Here is a 19,234-nt window from a genome sequence, read left to right as displayed (position 1 = left end):
GGGCACCTGACATTCACTTTTCTTAAATCTGAGAAGTTGGGAGGAGCTACTCTATTCTCATTTCATTCCCGGCTGCCTTGTTAAACTCACTGAGGCTCAAAGAGCTGCAATAACCTGCCAAAGGCCTCACGGCCAGTAATGACAGAGCTGGACTCAAACCCGGGTACGCCTGACTGCAGTGGGGGCCACGGCAAGTATCCGGTATCACCTTAGAACAGGTCAGGACATAGATCGTGGGTGGTTCAGGTCCTTCAGGAGGTCAGATAAATCACTGGTGCTTAGTAAACAACTAAATGCAGAGGTGAGTGGAAGGGGTCTCCCCCACATTCCAGACCCTATATCCTGCGCCCCACCATCCCATGGCTGGGGACACGGCCTCTCATCTGGGATCTCTGGCTGGCCGCGCTTACTCCTTACAATGCACTCATTCTACGTGTTCATTTCTCCCACTTGCTGTAGAACTTCTTTATATTCAAGACTTCACAATGGGAGCTCAACAGATGTTTGATGAACCACAGCAGGAGCTTCTAAGACGTACTTCTCCTAGACCAGCTCACCAATGACCCAAGACCCAAGGACAGTCTGCTCAGGAATGACACCTGTGTACAGAGGTGCACCTTGAGGCTGACATTCCCAACGCTCTTTGCCCAGCAGGCTGCTCTGGAAAACTAAGAGCAGGCATTTGTGGAGGAGAGTTTGTGGCAGGTAGTGAGTCAGCCCAAGTCATCCCTCACAGTTCCCTTGAGATACCTGTGTCTGTTACCTTATCTTATTAAAGGCTTCTCTGTAGGCCCAGTCCCAGAGGCTCAAATCCTCAGCTTTATCTTGTGCTTCTGCTGTTTCTCTCTTGCTTTCATCTAGTCACTGGGGGGCTCAACAGACATTACCTCCACAATATGGCTTCCATCTGTCCTTGCCTTTTAATCCCACTGCCTTACCCGGGTCACCTTCTCTTTCTCTCAGTGCTTTAGTTATCCTGCATCCTGCTGAACCAACTTGCACCTTTCTCCCAGGTTCATCTTCCTAACTCAGAATTCTGAATATTTCCATCTCATACCGTCATTTCTTCCACACTGGCAATGACTCAGCCAAGTAAAATCTTTTTTCCCTTGAAATTCAAGGTCCAAACTCTTCTAGCCCTATACGTTACCCATACTTGCTTCATTCTCCTACTGGAGAGGGCAGGCTCTGGCTCCCACTTATTTTTATATCCTTTGCAGCATCGAGAACAGTGCTTTTGACATAGCAGGATCTCCGTGTATATTTGTTTCCATTCATTTAATTTGGTGTAACATCTACGTCATGCAGTAGACCTCCAGGAGCAAGATTCTGGATCAGACCCTCGAGAGGACGTTATGCCCACACCCAGAGAGAAAAGCGGTGATCAGGCCATTTGCAAAAGGATGAAGAAGGATGGATTTGATTACATCAGGCATTCTGCTTTGAGTAGGTCATTCAGTTTTCTCTGTATTTCCTGACCTTTATCCAGCTCAGTCTTCTCTCCCACTCAACTTCTACTGCTGTCCTGGGTGACTTGAACTTCTCCATGGACATGAGCTTCCACACTTTGGCCTTTCAACAACTCACCCTCAATGTCAAGGATGTTCCCGTCCTCTCTAGTCATGCCACACCCTGGGTTTTGTCACTTCACAGACACCAAAGCTTTGGCCACAGATTCTAATTCTTTTTTACATGAATTACTGCATCCAGTTCCTACGTTCCTTTATCTCTCTCTCCTCTCTCCTCTCTCCTAGTTCACCACTTCCTTATCCAGCCCAGGTACCATGGTCCATCACTTTAGCCTCACTGTGACCACCATCCTTAATTTCTTTGCTCCACACTCCTTCCACTGCACCTACCACTGATATCACCAATGGCATTCCTAGGCTGCTTGGGAAGCTCTTGGTGCCACACTGACCTGGACCAATGCAGTCTCTGCCCTTGCCCTTTCTAACAACTTCTTTCCATTGGCATTTAAAGCAACAAGGGAAAATAACCTTGCCTTCACTTCTGGATCTCACTCTTTCTACTCCTCACAGCCAAGTATCTGCAAAGAGTGGTCTCCTCTCGCTGCCCCCACTTCCTCAAGCTCTGACCCACCAATGGCGGTGAATCAAAGACTGAGCCTTGAGACCAGCACTGTCCAGTATGATAGCTACTGGCCGCATGCAGCTACTTAAATGAAAATCAATAAAAATGAAGTGAAACTAGTTTATGGAAGCCACCTTTCAAGTGCTCCATAGCCCCATGTGGCACAGATTTGGAGTATTTCCACCATCACAGAAAGTTCTGTTGGACAGTGTTGGTCTATACCACTCCCAACTTGCTCCTCATCCTGGTCTTCTTCCTGTTTTAATAAATAATATCCCCATGCACCACATGATCCAAATCTTTTATAAGGAGCTGTCACTGTGGATTCCTCCTTCTCAGATACTCCAGTCTGTACACTTCCATTCAGAGACTAAGCCTTGACAATTCTTCCTCTACCCACATCTCCCCATCTTGGTAGCCAGCATCTCAGCTTGGGTCTCCATCAGCTACTCTGTTATACCAGTGGCTTGTTACTCAGTTCCCACATTCTCTACATGGTAGACAGTGGGCCTTTCTAAAAATGCACAATGGCTCTTCAATGACTTCATTTGCCTTAGGGATAAAGGTCAAACTTGTCAAAAGGGCAGCAGCCCTTCCTGAGCACATTCCTGGCAGCTGCCCTCCCCAGCCACATGGCCTTCCTGCAGCCCCCAAACATGCTTCAGCCTTTGTTCACTTCCAGGCTTTTACTCCTTTAAGTAAGTAAGTCCCTCTGTCTAAAGCATGCTCTCCTTTTTGCTCAGCTGTGTAACTCTTCCTCGTTCTTTCTTCACATCTTAGGTAGATATCACATCCTTTCAAACCCACACCCCTGTCCCCATCCCCAGGCCAGGCTAGGTGTCTCTCCCACATGTTCCCCTGTCACCTGTGCTGACTGCATCTCAGATCTCATCACACTGAACTGCGATGTCCTCACTGTATCCCCATTACCTATGTGGGGGCCAAGCACAAAGGCTGACAATGTCATGAAATCTGATTTCTCGGTTGGCCCTTCATTAACAGTAAAGGTGGTTAATCTTATTGGGTGCTGCAGGAAATGGAATCAGGCCAAGTGCAAAGACTTCTTTGATAAGCCACTTTTAATTAAAAGATGAAACTGTCTCATATCTTTCTAGAGCCATTTTCTACACTGTGATGTGTGACCCATATGGGTAGTACGATCAGTATGGTTGGTCATGACCCACTATTTAAAAAGGATGGAATGGAATAGAAAGTAGCAGAGTACATCATACATATTAAGGGTGAATATTTTTCATGAAATCTTTGCTTCAGCTATATTTGTGATATGTGTGTATGTACTAGGCCATACTGTAAAGCTTATCTCTTGCTGTGGCTCACAGAGGTTGAAAAATACTCTTCTAGATAATGCTTGGTTGATTATTCCTGGAGCAGACATACAAATAGAGAACCAGCTTTAGAAACAGCATGTCACATTACACATGCTCTATAATTTTCAGTTCTGTCTTCAAGTGTCCTATAATTTTCATTAACTTTTCAAAAATAGCTTGCAAATTTTCTTTCATTTTGTGCTATCAAAAGTATTCTGAAGGCTAATTTTTACCAGCTATATTGAGTCCTCAGCATCTGTTTAGAGATACAGAGACCTCTGCAGCAACTCCCTAAGAGCAGCGCTGAGCTCACTTACCCGGGTATGGTCCATGGAGCTCTGAACACATTAGGTGCTCAATAAATGTCAGTTTGAACACATTCATTCAACATTTTCAGAAATAAGGGTCCCCTACTTGCTACCTGATATTACACATTCATCTGTCCATCCACCCAAACCAGAAAGTGGGGGAGCATCACCACACATGCATTGTCTATCCTCCCAACGATAAGAGAAAAAAAATCAGCATAATTGGTACTCTGTGCAGTTAGAGAGCTCTAAAAGCCACTACAACTTCCAGGAAAGCCTAAATGTTTTAGTCTGAATTACCGCTGAACTTGTTTGAACTAGGTATTATTATACCTAGAACATTTCTATTTTCCATGAACCAGAAATAAGACAAAGATGCCATTTAAGTTTCTCCATATGTACCAACAGATGTGGATTGATAGTGATTGAGAAGATTCTGAGGTCTTGTCCTGGGCATGGCAAAAGTGATCACAGCAATTGACTGAAAGTTATTTGCTATAGGCAGAGATAGGGCATATGTCATGTATTTGCCATTCCCCAGGGAAAAACTTATCTTATTAATGGATTTAAGGGTGAATAATTTTCTTTCATATATCAATTATATAGGAAGTAATCTCATTATGCAAGTAATAAAATATATATATATTCATTCAAATTTTAAAAACAAATTTAGAAAATATCATTTATAGCCTCACTATTCAATGATAATAGCTGATACCATTTTCACATCTAGCTTTCCAGTAATTTTCCACATTTATATATACTTTAAAAACATTTGCATATATAATATATTATAGACCTCTTTTTCCCCCTCCACATATCATGTGCTTTTTCCAAGTCTATGAATATTTTTCTTTCCAGAACTTTAAAGGGGAACATAAATCCTACTGGAATTAGAGCTCATAATGGATTTAACTAATTCCCTGCTGTTGGGTATTTAGGTTGTTGCCAATTTTTAACTTTTATAGATATTTTTATAAACATTTCTATAGTTAATTCTTTATGCTCATCCAGGTTATATACTATTTGGAATGAGAAACTTTATTTTTACTCTGAAGATATAGGCCATGGTTACTTCCCTTTTCACATCTGTTTACCATTTAATGTCCATTAAAGAAGACCACAGCTTTATTATTCAAGAAAAAAAGTTGTCCTATCTTGATCTTGGCCTTGACAAAGGGAGTTCATAAAGCAACAGTGTGGTCTAGAGGGAGAAGGGTTACCTTGTTGGCCTTTCCAGCTTCTCCCCAGCCGGTCCCAACACCCTGGAAGAACCATGGGCTATTCCTATCCTGTTTTCCCATCTTAAAAATTGGGGCATTAGACTTAATTCCTTCTATCCATACCAAACCTTGGAATGTAGGGTCTATAGCATGAAGGTCATATTTGCCCCATCCAGGAAACCCAAGGTAAATAAACTAAATCAGTTCGGAAAAATTTAAAGGATGCAAAGTTTCCATTTGCGAAGCACTGTGAGGATACCTCTCTCCTCAAGCTGGAAGCCCCATAAGTGAAGCATTTCACAAGCTGCTCATGGGTTGCTTAATAAGGGTTCCAAATGACACCATCAAATTTCTTTCTCTTTGGTGCCATCGCTTTTCCTCCTTATGCCAATGAGAATTAAGGGTGATACAAAGGCATAGTTGATATCAACAAAAACTCTGCAATATCCAGGGAGTGTGTGAGTTTAGGTCTAAACCCTGAGCAAAATGAACAGACTTGATGTTTCTCTTGTTTACCAAAAAACCTCATAGGAAAAATGACAAACTCAAGAAAGGGGATGATTCCACTGATATGTACTCACCTGGTTATAAGCATCCAATTCATTATTGAGGAAATAAAGAGATAATACGTACCCAACAAACGGAGGAGGAGAAAAAGAACTCCCAGGGCGTAGGATTTGAGTTCAGGGCTGACTGTCCTACGTGCAAAGAAGAGAAGAGGAAAAAAGAAAAGATTCTTATTGCTCCACTTTAATTAACAGACCCCAGAGTCATCCGCTGCTGTCAATCAGTGTCCTTCTGTAGAAAATTATTAATGGTTTTGTGCTTTTTTTTTTTTTTTTTTCACTTTCCCTGCCTAAACTCTGAAAAATCCCTGCAACTGCAGTGACATAAGTTTAGGAATTTAACAGTTTTTTATTAACTAAAACTAATCTTGTTATTTGAAGGATGGAATGCAAATTTGGTCCACAAGGTCTTTCATCTTCCCTGGTCAGCTTCTGAAAGAACTCCCTAAGAGCAGCACTGAGCTCACTTACCCGGGTACGGTCCACGGAGTTCTGAACACAGTAGGTGCTCAATAAATGTCAGTTTGAACACATTCATTCAACATTTTCAGAAATAAGGGTCCCCTACTTGCTACCTGATATTACACATTCATCTGTCCATCCACCCAAACCAGGGTGAAGTGGGGGAGCATCACCACGCATGCATTTTCTATCCTCCCAACGATAAGAGAAAAAAAATCAGCATAATTGGTACTCTGTGCAGTTAAAGGCACTTTGCTTTTGCTGGGACAGGGAAACATCTTAAATTGGTGGGTATATGTATCTGGGGAAAATACTGACAGGAAAGACAGTTCCCCTTATGCTATACAAACAGGCAAGAACCATAAACACCTCTGTCATTCTAGCACCATTTTGTGAAATCAACCAGACTAGCATGGGTTGATTCCCTAGATGGACCACTTGTGAAATAATCCATTCATCTATATCCAGTTTTGGTACCTTTTAAATTGGAAATGTACCTTCATCTAGTTGCATCACTTTGTTTTGAACCGACTCAATGTCCTTGGCTTTGGTTTACCCACAACAGTCCCTGAGCATGATCTTTTCACACATTTTCTAGAACAGTCGCAGAGGGTAACACTTTCTGGGATAAGAGTGACAGTAGAAGGGGTTTGGAAATGGTGACCGATTCCAGATAGAGAGGCCCTCACAGCTGGTCATAGGTCGCCTGTGTTATGCCTCTTACTCTTGAAACTAGTATTTACTCAATGCTTGTCTTCTCTCCTTGAGGCCAAGGACTGTTTGCATCTCGTTCATCATCAGTGTGGTGTGTGACACAGAGCATATGCTGAGTGAATGTATAAGTGGGTAGGTGGGGGGGCACATGTCTCCCACTAAGCCCCAGGAAGCCCTGTCTCTGGTGTGCTGGTAGAGGGGGAGGCATCTGACTGACCACATGCGCTCCAGGTCATCCCGAACACCACCAGCAGAGAAACTTCCTCTTGTCCCGTCCCCATTATGAGTCTCTAGGGAAGACGGGGAGGTAAGTGCACTACTCTGCCCCCTGGAAGGACCGGGCTAGACCTAGAGACAGTCCTGTGTGGCTAAGCCTCAGGAAACACCAGGAGCATTTCAGTGTGGCTGAAAGGCCAGGAAGACTCATGCGGTGCAGGAAGGACCTAGGCAAGCAATTCTGCAGAAAATAAACATTAGAAATAAAGTTACCAATGGGACATCTAAATCCAGTGGGATACCTAGTACACAGGATATATAACCCATCTCTGGACTTGGTAGCTAGAATACTATTCTTAACCGACCCCAGGGGTCATTCCTCCAATCATCCAGTGGCAACCATCCAATGACCTACCACCTGGTTTGAGCGTCAGATGGGCATGCCTTTGGCTTCTTGGTATATAAGGCCAAAAGACACTGTCACACCAAAAAGGACATGGATGTTGTTTTCACAATCTTTGCCCTATTTCTGAAAACTAAAAATGTGTTATTCTTTGGGAAATACACGTTCCTTCTCAACTGCAAAGAGTCCAGTATAAGTAAGCAGTCCCAGGGCAGCAGGTCAAGACTTTCCATTGAATGACAGGGAAACCACTCTCTGGCTGATCCAGCCAGATACCTGTACAATATCAAAGATGAGATCAGTGTTTCTGGACAGAAACACGGTCAGTTTTCTTTCGAATGTGCATAGAGCAAAATACAAACTCTTTGGAGTTAATATTGGCACCATGGTTTCACTTTTTGCACATTCATTTGAAGGTACTGACTTGAAAGACACAAAGATAAAGGCGAATTCTCCTTATCAAGAAAACATGCTGGCATAATGAGCTAGAGTACTTATCACTCGAAGGTTGGTTTCCTTTTAGCTATCATGTCACTAGGAATAAAGTGAACAAGATGCTAAGATCTCCCTTCATATCCTGTTGGGAAACTGGTTCCCACAGGAGCAATAATCCTTCTCGGATTCAGTTATGGAGAAATGGAGGGTTTGGGTCAACATTACTGAAAGTGCCAGGCCAGGCCAGGGAGAGGGCCTTAGCTCCACAACTTACTAGCTACATGACCTTGAGGATACTGCTTAATCACTCTCGGAGCCTCTGGTGTCTCCCCATCTGAGTGCTAATAAAGATGCAAACACAGGAAGTTAAAACAAGAGCCCAGTGCGGGCACCTAAGTGACTGCTAGTTGGTATCCTCTCCTGCAGATGTCCTGAGCACTGTTGTTGGCAAGTATGTTTCTGTCTGGAGTAAGAGTGGGAGTGGGTCTATTGCTCTGGCATGGGACGAGGGCTGGTGCTCATCTGGGCTGTGGCTCAGACTGTTTGTGTCCTTGTACCTCCCTACATCTGTGATGGCAAATTGGAGTGGATGGTGATGGAAGATGGTTTACCCTGGACCCCTCAAAAGGCAAGTGGGCACATACCTCCAGCTATGAAGTAGACAAGGCCCAGCCTGGGTCATCCAGGCCATCTGTTGCTGGTGCACTGAAAAGGAATCAAATATTTCCTGAAAATCTCCTAGAGCTATTTACCAAGCTGAGATTTGGACGTGATTAAGATTTCAACTGACTTTCTGTGTTTGGTCTGCCAGCTACAACTACTGAGCTGGGATTTTGCAGAGGAGTCAAGGGGAGAGAAAAAAGGGGACCAGTCATTGCTAATGGCTGTAAAGGTCATTTTTCCTGCTTCTTGGTGCCTTTTGTGTGTGAACGGCACAATATAACTTCAAAGGAATTTCTAATAACAAAAAGTAATGCAGCCACCCTAAACCCATACCTGAGATCTGATGGGTTTTGTCCATGTGCATATTATATATAATCATCTTCCATATATAATTTAAATTCAATAGTTCATTTCATAACACTTTTCACATTCTTAAGAATTTTCATTATTCCACTGAGCTGCGGTACTATAATTTAACTCACTATTCCAATTCAGAGTTTTCTGCTATTATAGTTAACATTGTAATAAAAATCTGTCTCCACTGAACTTTTCTTCTTGTAGAGAAGTATTTTCTTAAGACAAGTAGCAAGGGGTAGGGTTACCACATAAAAGATCTGAACAATTTTATGGCTGTTGACTTACATTTGCCATACTGCTTTTTGAAAGAAGTGATAACGCTTCTCAAAGCCACCAGCACCCGTTTTGCTACAGCCTTGCCTACAGCACTGGGTGTGAATTTTTTAAATTTATGTTTCAAATTTAATAAGTATAAAATGGTAATTTGCTATTGTACCCTCAATGCTTCTGCACATTAAAAGTGCTTTACTAATGACTTTATAACATAAGTACTTTGTGTAAATTCTTTTCCTCGTGAATTCATAACCAGGATCAGGAAGTGTGGTAGGCACAGTGAGAAAAAGAGATAGGCCAGATAAAGCAGCTGGTGATGTACATTTGTACAGGCTGCAACCAAGCATTTCATTCCTACTTTTATCTCTAGCCCTTGGGATTGAATTGGTTTGTTTAGATAACTGCATCCCGGTGACATGGATCTGTGTTTGGTGCCACTTCTTCTGGTTCAGATGGATGCCAGAGCGTGGAGCATTCTGCTTCTAGGTTCCTCAAACAGATCTAGATAACCTTGTAATTGTGTAAGTTACTCAGAATATTACTCAGTAATCCACCTTTGAGGCACCTCATCTGCCCCCAGGACAGGTCCTGAGAGATGGTGAAACAGAATTACAACCATCCACTTATACAAAAGCAGTCACTGCTTGCCTTCCATTAGCCACTCAGCCCTGCATCACACTTTGTCAATGACCCCTCACATCTTCACGGCATTTGCACACACATGGTCTCGGCAGGACCCACACCACGGCAGGAGGCAGGCAGGACCCATGACATCACCTCCAGTTCCAGATTCAGAAGCAAGTCTGAGGGAAAATGGGCCCAAGGTCATACGGCTAATCAGTGCCCGGACAGGAGCCAGACACAGGGACTTGGCTGGTCCAATGTCATTTTCATTTTACTCCAACAATGTGGCTCTTTGCAAATATCAATGAGGGACCACGGTCCCTTTCCAAATCACCTGCAGAGTCTATTCTTGGGATCACATGAAAGTGTAGTGTTCTCTCTTGAGCCGTGCTTTCTACTTTTGGTGTGAGGTCTCTATCAAACGTAACCGATTCCTACCAGCCTAGGGAAGCTGGCTTGTAAGACTCATATAGTCCCTGGAGTTCTGATTTCCAGGAGAACTGCAGACACACGGCAGGTGGGGAGGGGGAGATGGGAGGCTGGCTCTCGTGTCCGGGTTCCAGGGGCTAAGCTTACCTGATAAGGATAATGACCGAGGGAGTCTGAGCCATTGCCCCAATCATGCTGCAGACACACATCACACACAGGAAGGTGAGGAAGGCCTCTTGGCAGCCAGGACTGGGGCATTTTCCAGGGACCACAGTCGCATTCTCAGGCGGGACGGTCGTGAGGCACGCACAGCTGGTGAGATTCTGAAAGGGAAGCATTCAGCCCTTTTAACTGGGGGTATCTCCAGTTTCCCAATCCAAAGCCATCCAGCAGCTGGAACTGTCATAGCCTTATTATACATTCTGTAGCATTTCATTAATTAGGCCTGAATAAACGAGTTAGATTTTTTTAAAGAGGCTGCAAAACACATGTAAATAAAGGAATATTTATGGGGAGGTGAGCTGATTTCCCTGTCTCCTGTGTATTTCATATCTATGCTCAAGAATCCCTCAATAAGCCGAACCGCAAACAAACGTGTCCCCCCCCAATACAATTAGAGAGGAAATTGTGCTTCCACAATGTGATAAAACATTGCCAAATTAACAATGTAATCACTTGCCAATTTGTCCTCTCTTTTATGCAGTTATAATTACACTGAAGTATATTAAAAGAAGCAAATCAGGTAACCCGCATATGGTTGCTGGTTCAGGGTCCAAGGTGGCACTTGGAACAAAGGATGTGCACTGTCATGCGTGAAGTTGCTGAGCTCGTCGGGCTGTGAGAGGGGGCAGCTAATGGGAAAGTTCTCGAGTGGCTGAGAAAGCAAAGAGGGTGCAGAGATGCCAGAGAGTTTAGAGCAGATCGTGGGGAGCGAGCTGGAGCCCAGCGAGATGCATTTATTAATATATGATCAGAGAAGAGAAAGACAAGCGGCTGCATTCCGTTTGATCTTCGGGTGGATTCTTGCCCAGCCGCCCCTGCTCCCCAGCACAGTCCTGGCTCATGCTTGAGGAATTTCTGATGGCAAAGGGAAGAGCGGGGACCCGGAGAGGCAGTGCCGTGCCGAGCCAGCAGCTGAGCCAATTAAGGTTCGATAATAATAGTGCAGAGGCCTTTAATGAATACAAAGTGAAAACAATCATAAATGATTCATCGCTTTTCTTTCCAGGACTGCTCAGCTCTCAGGGCACATGCCGAGGTAAACCCTCCTGAGAGTCAAACAAATACCCTTTGGCTTTTACATTTCTCCTCCTCAGTCCGTCTCCCCTCATCTTTGTTCCTCTCCTCTTCTTTCCCCAGAGGACATACACATTGGAGCTTTTCTTATCCCTTTAAGCTACATGGGATGCTTTCAGGGGTGTCCGAAGACTGCTCCCTCCATCCTGTGTGGCTGTGTCCTGCCCAGGAGCTTTTACCCATGCGAAGTTGGGGAGACCTTGGGTGGGGCTGGACCCTTCTTCCTAAGCCATGTGCCACAGCAGGTGCCCTTGTGTAAATGGTCCCATCACAGCACCCAGGGGTGTTTACTGTCGTTCCCTGAAAAGTGCTGAGGCCCTGCCCCTCTGTCCCTTTCCATACACCTCTGCCTGGAGACATACTAGCTCTTCTGCAAAACCCCGTGTTGATGTCTCCTCCAGCTGCAAGGCCCCCCCCCCCACCCCGCAAGTCGGCCCCCATGTGAGCTGGCACTTCCCTCCGTGAGGGTACACTCCACACCCCACAGCAGAGACCCTCGCTACCCTCCTGGAGGAGACCTTGCGTTCCTGGGATAAGGACGTGTATTACCTGTGACTTACTGAGCATCGTCTCACAGCACAGCGCTGAGACACAGCAGGGGGAACTCAGCAGCCGGTTTTAGAATGCCTGCGTGAACAGCTCTTCCTCTGCTTTTATCAGGAAGCAGGCCTTCTCCCCAAGTCTAACTGAAAATGCCTCTTCTCTGCCTTCCGGGGAGAGGAAACCGCTCCTCCCTCTCCCCCGACCCCGACTTCACAGCTAAACTTTTCTAGCTGTTCACACTCACCACCTCCGCGTCCTCACCTCCCATGCTCTCAACCCACTCAAGCCGGCTTGGGTCCCCACCCGCAGTAATCGGATCAGCTAAGCTCGCCAGTGGCCTCCATAGCCTGACCCCGCCATCCACTTCTCTCTTCCTGGAGGTCTCCCTCCCCACCCCCAGCATGTGCCTGTGACCCACTTCCTCCTTGACTTCCACAGCTTGCTCTCTGGTTTCCTTCTTCCCTCTCTGGTCGCTCCTTTTGCATCTTCCTTGCTGGCACCTTCCCCCGACCCCACTTTAAAATGCTGGAGCTCCTTGGGGCTCTGGTCCAGGCTTTCTTCCCTTCTCGCGCTGCACTCTTCCCTAGATTGTTTTACATCTACGTGCTTTCCGGTAACTCTCCTAAATTTAATCCCTAGCCCATATCCCTCCCAGACCCACTCGGGATGCCCCTTCCTAAGCCTCTGAGCCTGTTGCGATATCAACACCGACTCCGGGATGAGTGCCCCGCGTGGGATTCCGTGACGGCATCTTGGCACTACTTTGCCATCCACAGCCGGAACTATTTCCCTAGGATTCCCTTCCCTGCATGGATGAAGCTGAACCGGAGGGAAACACGGACGAGATCTGGAAGTGAAGCAGAGGCCGTTACTCTCAGATGGTCAGACACGGGGACAGACACACGCAGAGGTGCCCAGAAGGGGCTGGCTGGTCCCAGCATCCCTGTGTGCATCCGCCTTCTTTACTGACTACCCTGCCGACAACAGAGGGCCCATGGCCACCTCTACTGACCTGGACGCAGGCTTGCTGATGTGCTTCCCCAGACCCTTCCCGGAATGCCCCCTTCATCTCACTGAGCAGCCACCTGGGAATTTCCCATATGCCTCGACTTGCCCACCTGAGCTGGTACTTCTGGGGATGTAGTGAGTGACTGTTCTCCAGTCCTTCATCTCACTTCTTCCAGATCTTAATTTCCCAACTCCTCCACATTCACGTTAGTTCTATTTCCTATACTAAACCCTTTATTTCCAAAAGACTTGTGGGTGCTGTTTTCCTGACCAAACCCTGACAGATACACATACCCCTGGCCCCAATCTCCTTTCCCTCCACATCTCTTGCCTTAGAAATGACACCCTGTTAACTCTATAGAGACCTGGTGGACCTCCTCCACCCCTTACTCCTACGTCAAATCCATCTTCCTCGTGACCATAATGCTAATAAGGACAGAAAACACTGCGGTTTTGATCCCTGACTTATCCCCAGCTCTAGAGTATGGTATGGAATGAATGAATGAATGAATGAACCCTCAAGTCCCGTTCATTTTATCATATCCTAAACACCTCTCAAACCCTGCCCTAGTTCAAACCACTCCCATCCTCCTCTCTTTGATCCCTGCGAGGAAAAAGAGATTTGGGACTGGGGTCCTTAGAACCACGTGGCCTCGGAGAGTGCTCAGGTATAAACAGGGAACAGGCCCCCGGTGGATGCCCGTGGTCTTGTTTTGCCAAGTACCCCAGGAACTGAGTTCTGACTCACGTAGCCCCTTAGGAATGTGATGTCATCAGAACCCTTTGAATGAACTGTGTGATTGGTGAGCTCTGTTTAGTTTAATAAGTAATCTGTAATTGGAACCTACACCCAGTCTTAGATTTCTGCCCTGTACCTAGGCTATGGCTCAATTGTATTACATTTACCATAAGAGGAAACTGCCCGGCCCCTCTCTGCTCTGATAAGTAAAAAACTCCTTCTGAAATTCTCTGGATTAGGCCTGTGATCAAGGCCCTAATGGAATGGGTCAGAAATAAGATGCCTTTATCTCAGTGATTATACAGCCCTTCTGGTCCGGGTGAGGTGAACGTGTCCAGGAAGGCAACATCCTGTGAATGGTGTGAGCGAACAGCAGGGCTGAGCCACCCTGGGATTTGCAGCCAAGGCAAAGGGGACAGGTGAGAGCACAAAGCCAGGGGGTGGAATGGGACAAGAATGGACCCAGGGCAGCACAGGCTGATTGGACAGGAATAAGCGCTTGTAGGGTACAGATGCCAGGAGAGGAAAAGCAGGAAACTGGTACAGGACCAGTGATCATACTGGCTTGCTGGTGCCGAGGAGAGAAGCTGGAAATGGATGGGTCGCTCTCAAATGCTCTAGGCAACTCTGCACTAATTTATTCAGATTTAATGTATTTGAGAGGAGCTGTGAAAAGAGGCTGGGGAGGAGGTAAGCCGAGTGACCTGAGTGGGGACTTGGCTGGGTTTCCTTTTTAGTTAGATGAGTCAATCTGACAGAATGAACAGAAAGTGCTGGGTGGCCCCGAGGCCTGGGGTGCAGGCTGGGACATTCCTAGGACCCTTCCTGCAGAGAATCCAAGGAAAAGTGCTAAGCCTGAGTCCTATGGCAAGGGATGGGAAATGTCCTTTATTTGGGCTCAGGTGACAGAAGAGACCACAGATCACCCTGGCCATTGTGCTAAAGGACCTGTGAGGCTCTGAGCGTACAAGGCCAGGTTAGGGAGAAACTTCCACCCTGATGTCCCAGTGTGGTGGGAATAATCATCTCAGGGTGCATAACTGGAAGAGAGGACTTTGCACCAATGAGGCGTCACACTACGATCCCAAGTGAGAAGGAAGAGCAGGACAGCCTTTCAGCTGATATTAACTGGGCATGTAAGTGGGAACACTGAGACCTGCAAAAGCCCCAAGCAGTAGGAAGTTTGAAAATATAGGGATAACCTGGGTGTGGGGGAAGGAGAAGATAGAGGTTGGGATACTAATTCTCACCCTGTTTGTATACAACAGTCCCGTGGGTGGCGCCAGCCCAGAATGCAGCTGGACCTGGGCAACGGCCTATAGACAATCACGGCCTGAATGAAGTGGTACCCCCCAGTGCTGTCCTCAGCAGCCCCCAATATATTTAACTGTGAAGAAGTGCACTAGGCTCCAGGAGATTAGTCTACTGCTCCTGACCTGGCAAATGTCCAGTTTTCCATCCCGTGGCAAAGGAACGTCTTCCCAGTTTGCCGGTCTCTGGGGAGGAATGTGGTCCCCACTGCCTCCAGGACAGTTGGAGTCTCTGTCTGGTGCCAGGCGTGGGGTGGCAGGACCTAGCTTTCCTGCCGAGATCATGTTGATAATCAGATGACCACGGTGCTCATGGAGGAACTGGCCTGACCACATTTGGAAGCAGTGGTGACCTGGCGGACAGAGTGGGACTGGCTTGGAAATTCTACAAGAACTTATCCTACAGACAGACTTGCCCAGGCACAAAATGATGTCAGTATACAATTCAAGTCACAACACAGTCTGCAGGAGCTAAAGTTTTGCAGCCCTGAATGCCCATCAACAGGAATTGGTTAGATACATTCCAATAGGTCCACACACGGAATATTATGTAGCAGTAAAAAAGGTATCAGAGTGCTCTTTATGTACTAATATGAAAAAAACTCCAAGATAAATTATTAACAACAAAATAACTCACAAGTAACAAGCTACAGTATAAAATAGATAACCAACAAGGATCTACTGTATAGCACAGGGATCTACGTATATGTATAACTGAATCACTTTGCTGTACACTTTGCTGAAAATAACACATTATAAATCAACTATACTTCAATTAAAAAAATAAATAAACAAGCTACAGAATAATAACTTTTGGTGCATTAAAACCCAGTAGGATATACAATTATCTGTTGGGCAGAGTAGTGGGTTGAAAAGTGGGTGAACAGGAGACTGAGGTAGAAAGGAGTTTCCACTCCCTCCTTTTTGGTTTTTGAACCACACAAATGTATCATCTATTTAAAAAAATTTAAAACTCCAGAAGAAGAAATCAACAAAAGAAGAGCACAGTCACTAAAAATTGTACTCTCGTTCTACATTCAGTCATTAATTTAAATTGAGAAATGTTTCTATTCACATGCAATGATGGAATAAATAATTACAATAAAGCTGGAGAGCATAAAAATAGAAAAATGACTCTCTCGAATCTAGGATTCATTTTCTATTGATGAAGGAAATCATAAGCATGCTATTTTGACAGCTCATATTATAAGAACAAAATACTCCTCAGCAGTGTTTCAGAAGTATCTGGCAAATAAAGTTGTTTTTGTTTGGGTTTTTTCCCCCAATATTCAATACTGATGGATCAATTCTATTAACTGCACAAATGAAACTAATCTCTAGGTTGAAAAATGACTTTTCTAAGGGGACAGGCATGGGGGTGATGGTGTTCTTTGTATGAAGAGCCTGTGAAAACTTGAAAGTTTCATTCTCAGCATCCTGGAATACTGTTTTTGGTTTTCTTTCTGAAATATATTCGGTTACCAGGAAGAAATGACAATCTCTATTAAAGGTCGGGCCCTAGTGCTATAGTTCAGAAAGGGGGTTGGCCAGAGGGAGTGCCAACACATGCGGTGTTCTGTCCTGCTTCTGCCTGATGACCGAGATGATGGCAAAGGACTGAGACTGTACCACAACAGCTGGGACATCTTCCTTCGAATGACAACGTACTCGCATGTGTCCTAGACTTCTATGGGATCCTTTCATGATTCAGTGAAGTTCCTCAGACATTCTCCTGTCATTTATTACTGTCTTTTTGTAGCTTAGAATCTCTTCACCTCACTGACCCAACCCTAGCTGGTTTTTCCAGGTGAAGACCTCGGAGCTCGTCACAAAGAGTATCACCGGCAACCCACGTGCCTCAAGGCAAAGGGGAGATTGAAACACTGCCAAGAAGAAATGCGCTCTCTTGTTCCCTGGCAGGGTCACTAGCTGAAGGATAATGGCCAGGGAGAAAAACCCTATGATGAAACCAAGACCTCCGTCCACCCTTCACCTCTGTAACCTGCATCCTGTCAGAGCCTTAATTATCTCCTGCCGAGGGGAAGGAAAGGGCCGTTCTTCGGGAAGCGTCGGGCTTACTCTTTGCTCCAGCCATCTCAGGTGGAAAGTGTGGGCAGAGCACAGAGGAGAAGGAGGCGGCTGCAGCTCAGAATGAACACCGGGCCCCTCCCTGTACCTTCCTCCTTCCAGATTCCGAGCCAAAGCCTTGCCCTTGTCACGAGGTTCAAGCCTCCCCACCCCCCCATGCTCACACACATTCCATGCTGGGATGTCCTTGCACCCTATCCACCGGGCAACTACCCACACAGCCTCCGTGGATGAAGCCTGGCCCTGGCCCTGCTCCTCTTCCAGGAAATGACATCCACACTCTCTCCTTCCAGCCCCTCCGCACCCTGAACCGATTCCTACCCAAGCAGGCAGAAGGCTCCAAGTTCACTAATTTCTCTACATACCTGTTTCCTTCCATTAGACTGTAAGCACCCAACCTTTGATGCTGGATCTTTTTTTTTAATAAAAATGTTTTTCCTTATTGGAGAAGGGATGCATGTTCATCTTAGGCTATTTAGAAACATACAGAAAAATGTAAAGAAATATATAAAAATTAAGTTTTTAGTCCTAGCCAGAGATAATGTTCTGTGAACATTTTATATAACAGGCTTATCCTTCCAATCTTTTCCCATGCAGAGATATACAAATATTTAGATTTTTCTTTTCCTTTACTAAAAGGGATCATAATCTAGATATTGTTCTATAATGTGCTTTTTTCACTTAATACGATATTATAAACATATAAGGTTAGCTGCTGCTCCTGGGTGTTCCCTTGTAACATAACTATTAATATATTACATCTCATCTTATGGTAAACATGATCTCCTTGCCTTATTCATCTCTATATTTCTAATGTCTAGCCCAGGGCCTGAGATATATTAGATGTCCTGAGGTGGCAATGCCCTCATTGGGCTTGACTTCAGAATATTCCCAAGTCCCTCTGACAAGCCATCACCAGGATGAGGGCAGACTTTTAAATCAGTTCTGGCAAATGGGGTCAGGCCATACAAGAGGATTTGCAAACTCCAGACCTTTGGGGACCATTAGGAAACAGATGAGAAAAATGGTCCAGTGTCTGGGGTGACCAGTGGTGGGGACCATGGCTAAGTGGAGATCAAATGTCTTGTCTAAAGCATCAGTCTCCTCTTAGCTCTAGGCAACTGCTACCCCATCGGGGTGCAGGTGCCATGTTAATTCTCACCCACCTTTCTGGTCTTTCAGAGAGGCCAGAAATCTAGATTTGTATATGAAATATCCAGGCTGTCAAACCTTGGTTCAGCCACTGTAGATACTCCTGCTGGCAGATATGGCATTTAATTGACCAGTTTGTTTCTTCTGCAGGAATATGCCGACATGGCACCTCTAACCTCCAGCTTGGTTTCTACAGTGGGTCAACCCAATAATGGTGAGATGGAAAAGGAGACTGAAGGATGAATGCTCAGTGTCAGCTCAGATGCTGCCCTGTTTCTAGAAAATTTTAAGAACTCATTCCTTTGACTAGAGCAGTGGTTCCCAACTCGGGGGGATTCTGTCCCCCACCAGGGACCTATGGAACTATCTGGAGGCATTGGTGGTTTCACAAATGGCATAGGGTGCAGGGGGTAGTGCTGCTACTGGCATCCGGTGGGTAGAGCCCCAGGGGTGCTGCTAAACATCCTCTAGTCCCAGAGCAAAGGATGATGCAGCCCAAACTGTCAACAGTGCCCAGTGGTTCTCAACCTTGGTTACATAACAAAAACACTTGTGTGTGTGTGGGAGGAGTGTTTCTCAAACTCTTCCAAAATATTGCAGAGGGAGGAACACTCCCAAACTCATTCTACGAGGCCACCATCACCCTGATACCAAAACCAGACAAAGATGTCACAAAGAAAGAAAACTACAGGCCAATATCACTGATGAACATAGATGCAAAAATCCTCAACAAAATACTCGCAAACAGAATCCAACAGCACATTAAAAGGATCATACACCATGATCAAGTGGGGTTTATCCCAGGAATGCAAGGATTCTTCAATATACGCAAATCAATCAACGTGATACACCATATTAACAAATTGAAGGAGAAAAACCATATGATCATCTCAATAGATGCAGAGAAAGCTTTCGACAAAATTCAACACCCATTTATGATAAAAGCCCTGCAGAAAGTAGGCATAGAGGGAACTTTCCTCAACATAATAAAGGCCATATATGACAA

General features: G+C 45.3%; 1 protein-coding gene across 2 annotated transcripts in view; it reads right to left on the bottom strand.

Annotated features, from left to right (window-relative positions):
- Positions 1–19,234, bottom strand: part of SLCO3A1 (solute carrier organic anion transporter family member 3A1) — a 323,676-nt gene that overhangs the window by 14,385 nt on the left and 290,057 nt on the right. For both annotated transcript variants that reach the window (XM_059912549.1, XM_059912548.1), the window contains exons 8-9: positions 10,240–10,415; positions 5,584–5,648 (exon numbers count right to left, since the gene is read on the bottom strand). In XM_059912549.1, the coding sequence (XP_059768532.1) occupies positions 5,584–5,648; positions 10,240–10,415 (241 nt within the window). The remainder of the gene's footprint in view (positions 1–5,583; positions 5,649–10,239; positions 10,416–19,234) is intronic.

This window comes from Balaenoptera ricei, chromosome 2 (genome assembly GCF_028023285.1).
Source record: "Balaenoptera ricei isolate mBalRic1 chromosome 2, mBalRic1.hap2, whole genome shotgun sequence".
Lineage (NCBI taxonomy): Eukaryota > Metazoa > Chordata > Mammalia > Artiodactyla > Balaenopteridae > Balaenoptera > Balaenoptera ricei.
Note: the sequence above shows the minus strand (reverse complement) of the source record. Positions and strands in the feature narration are given on the sequence as shown.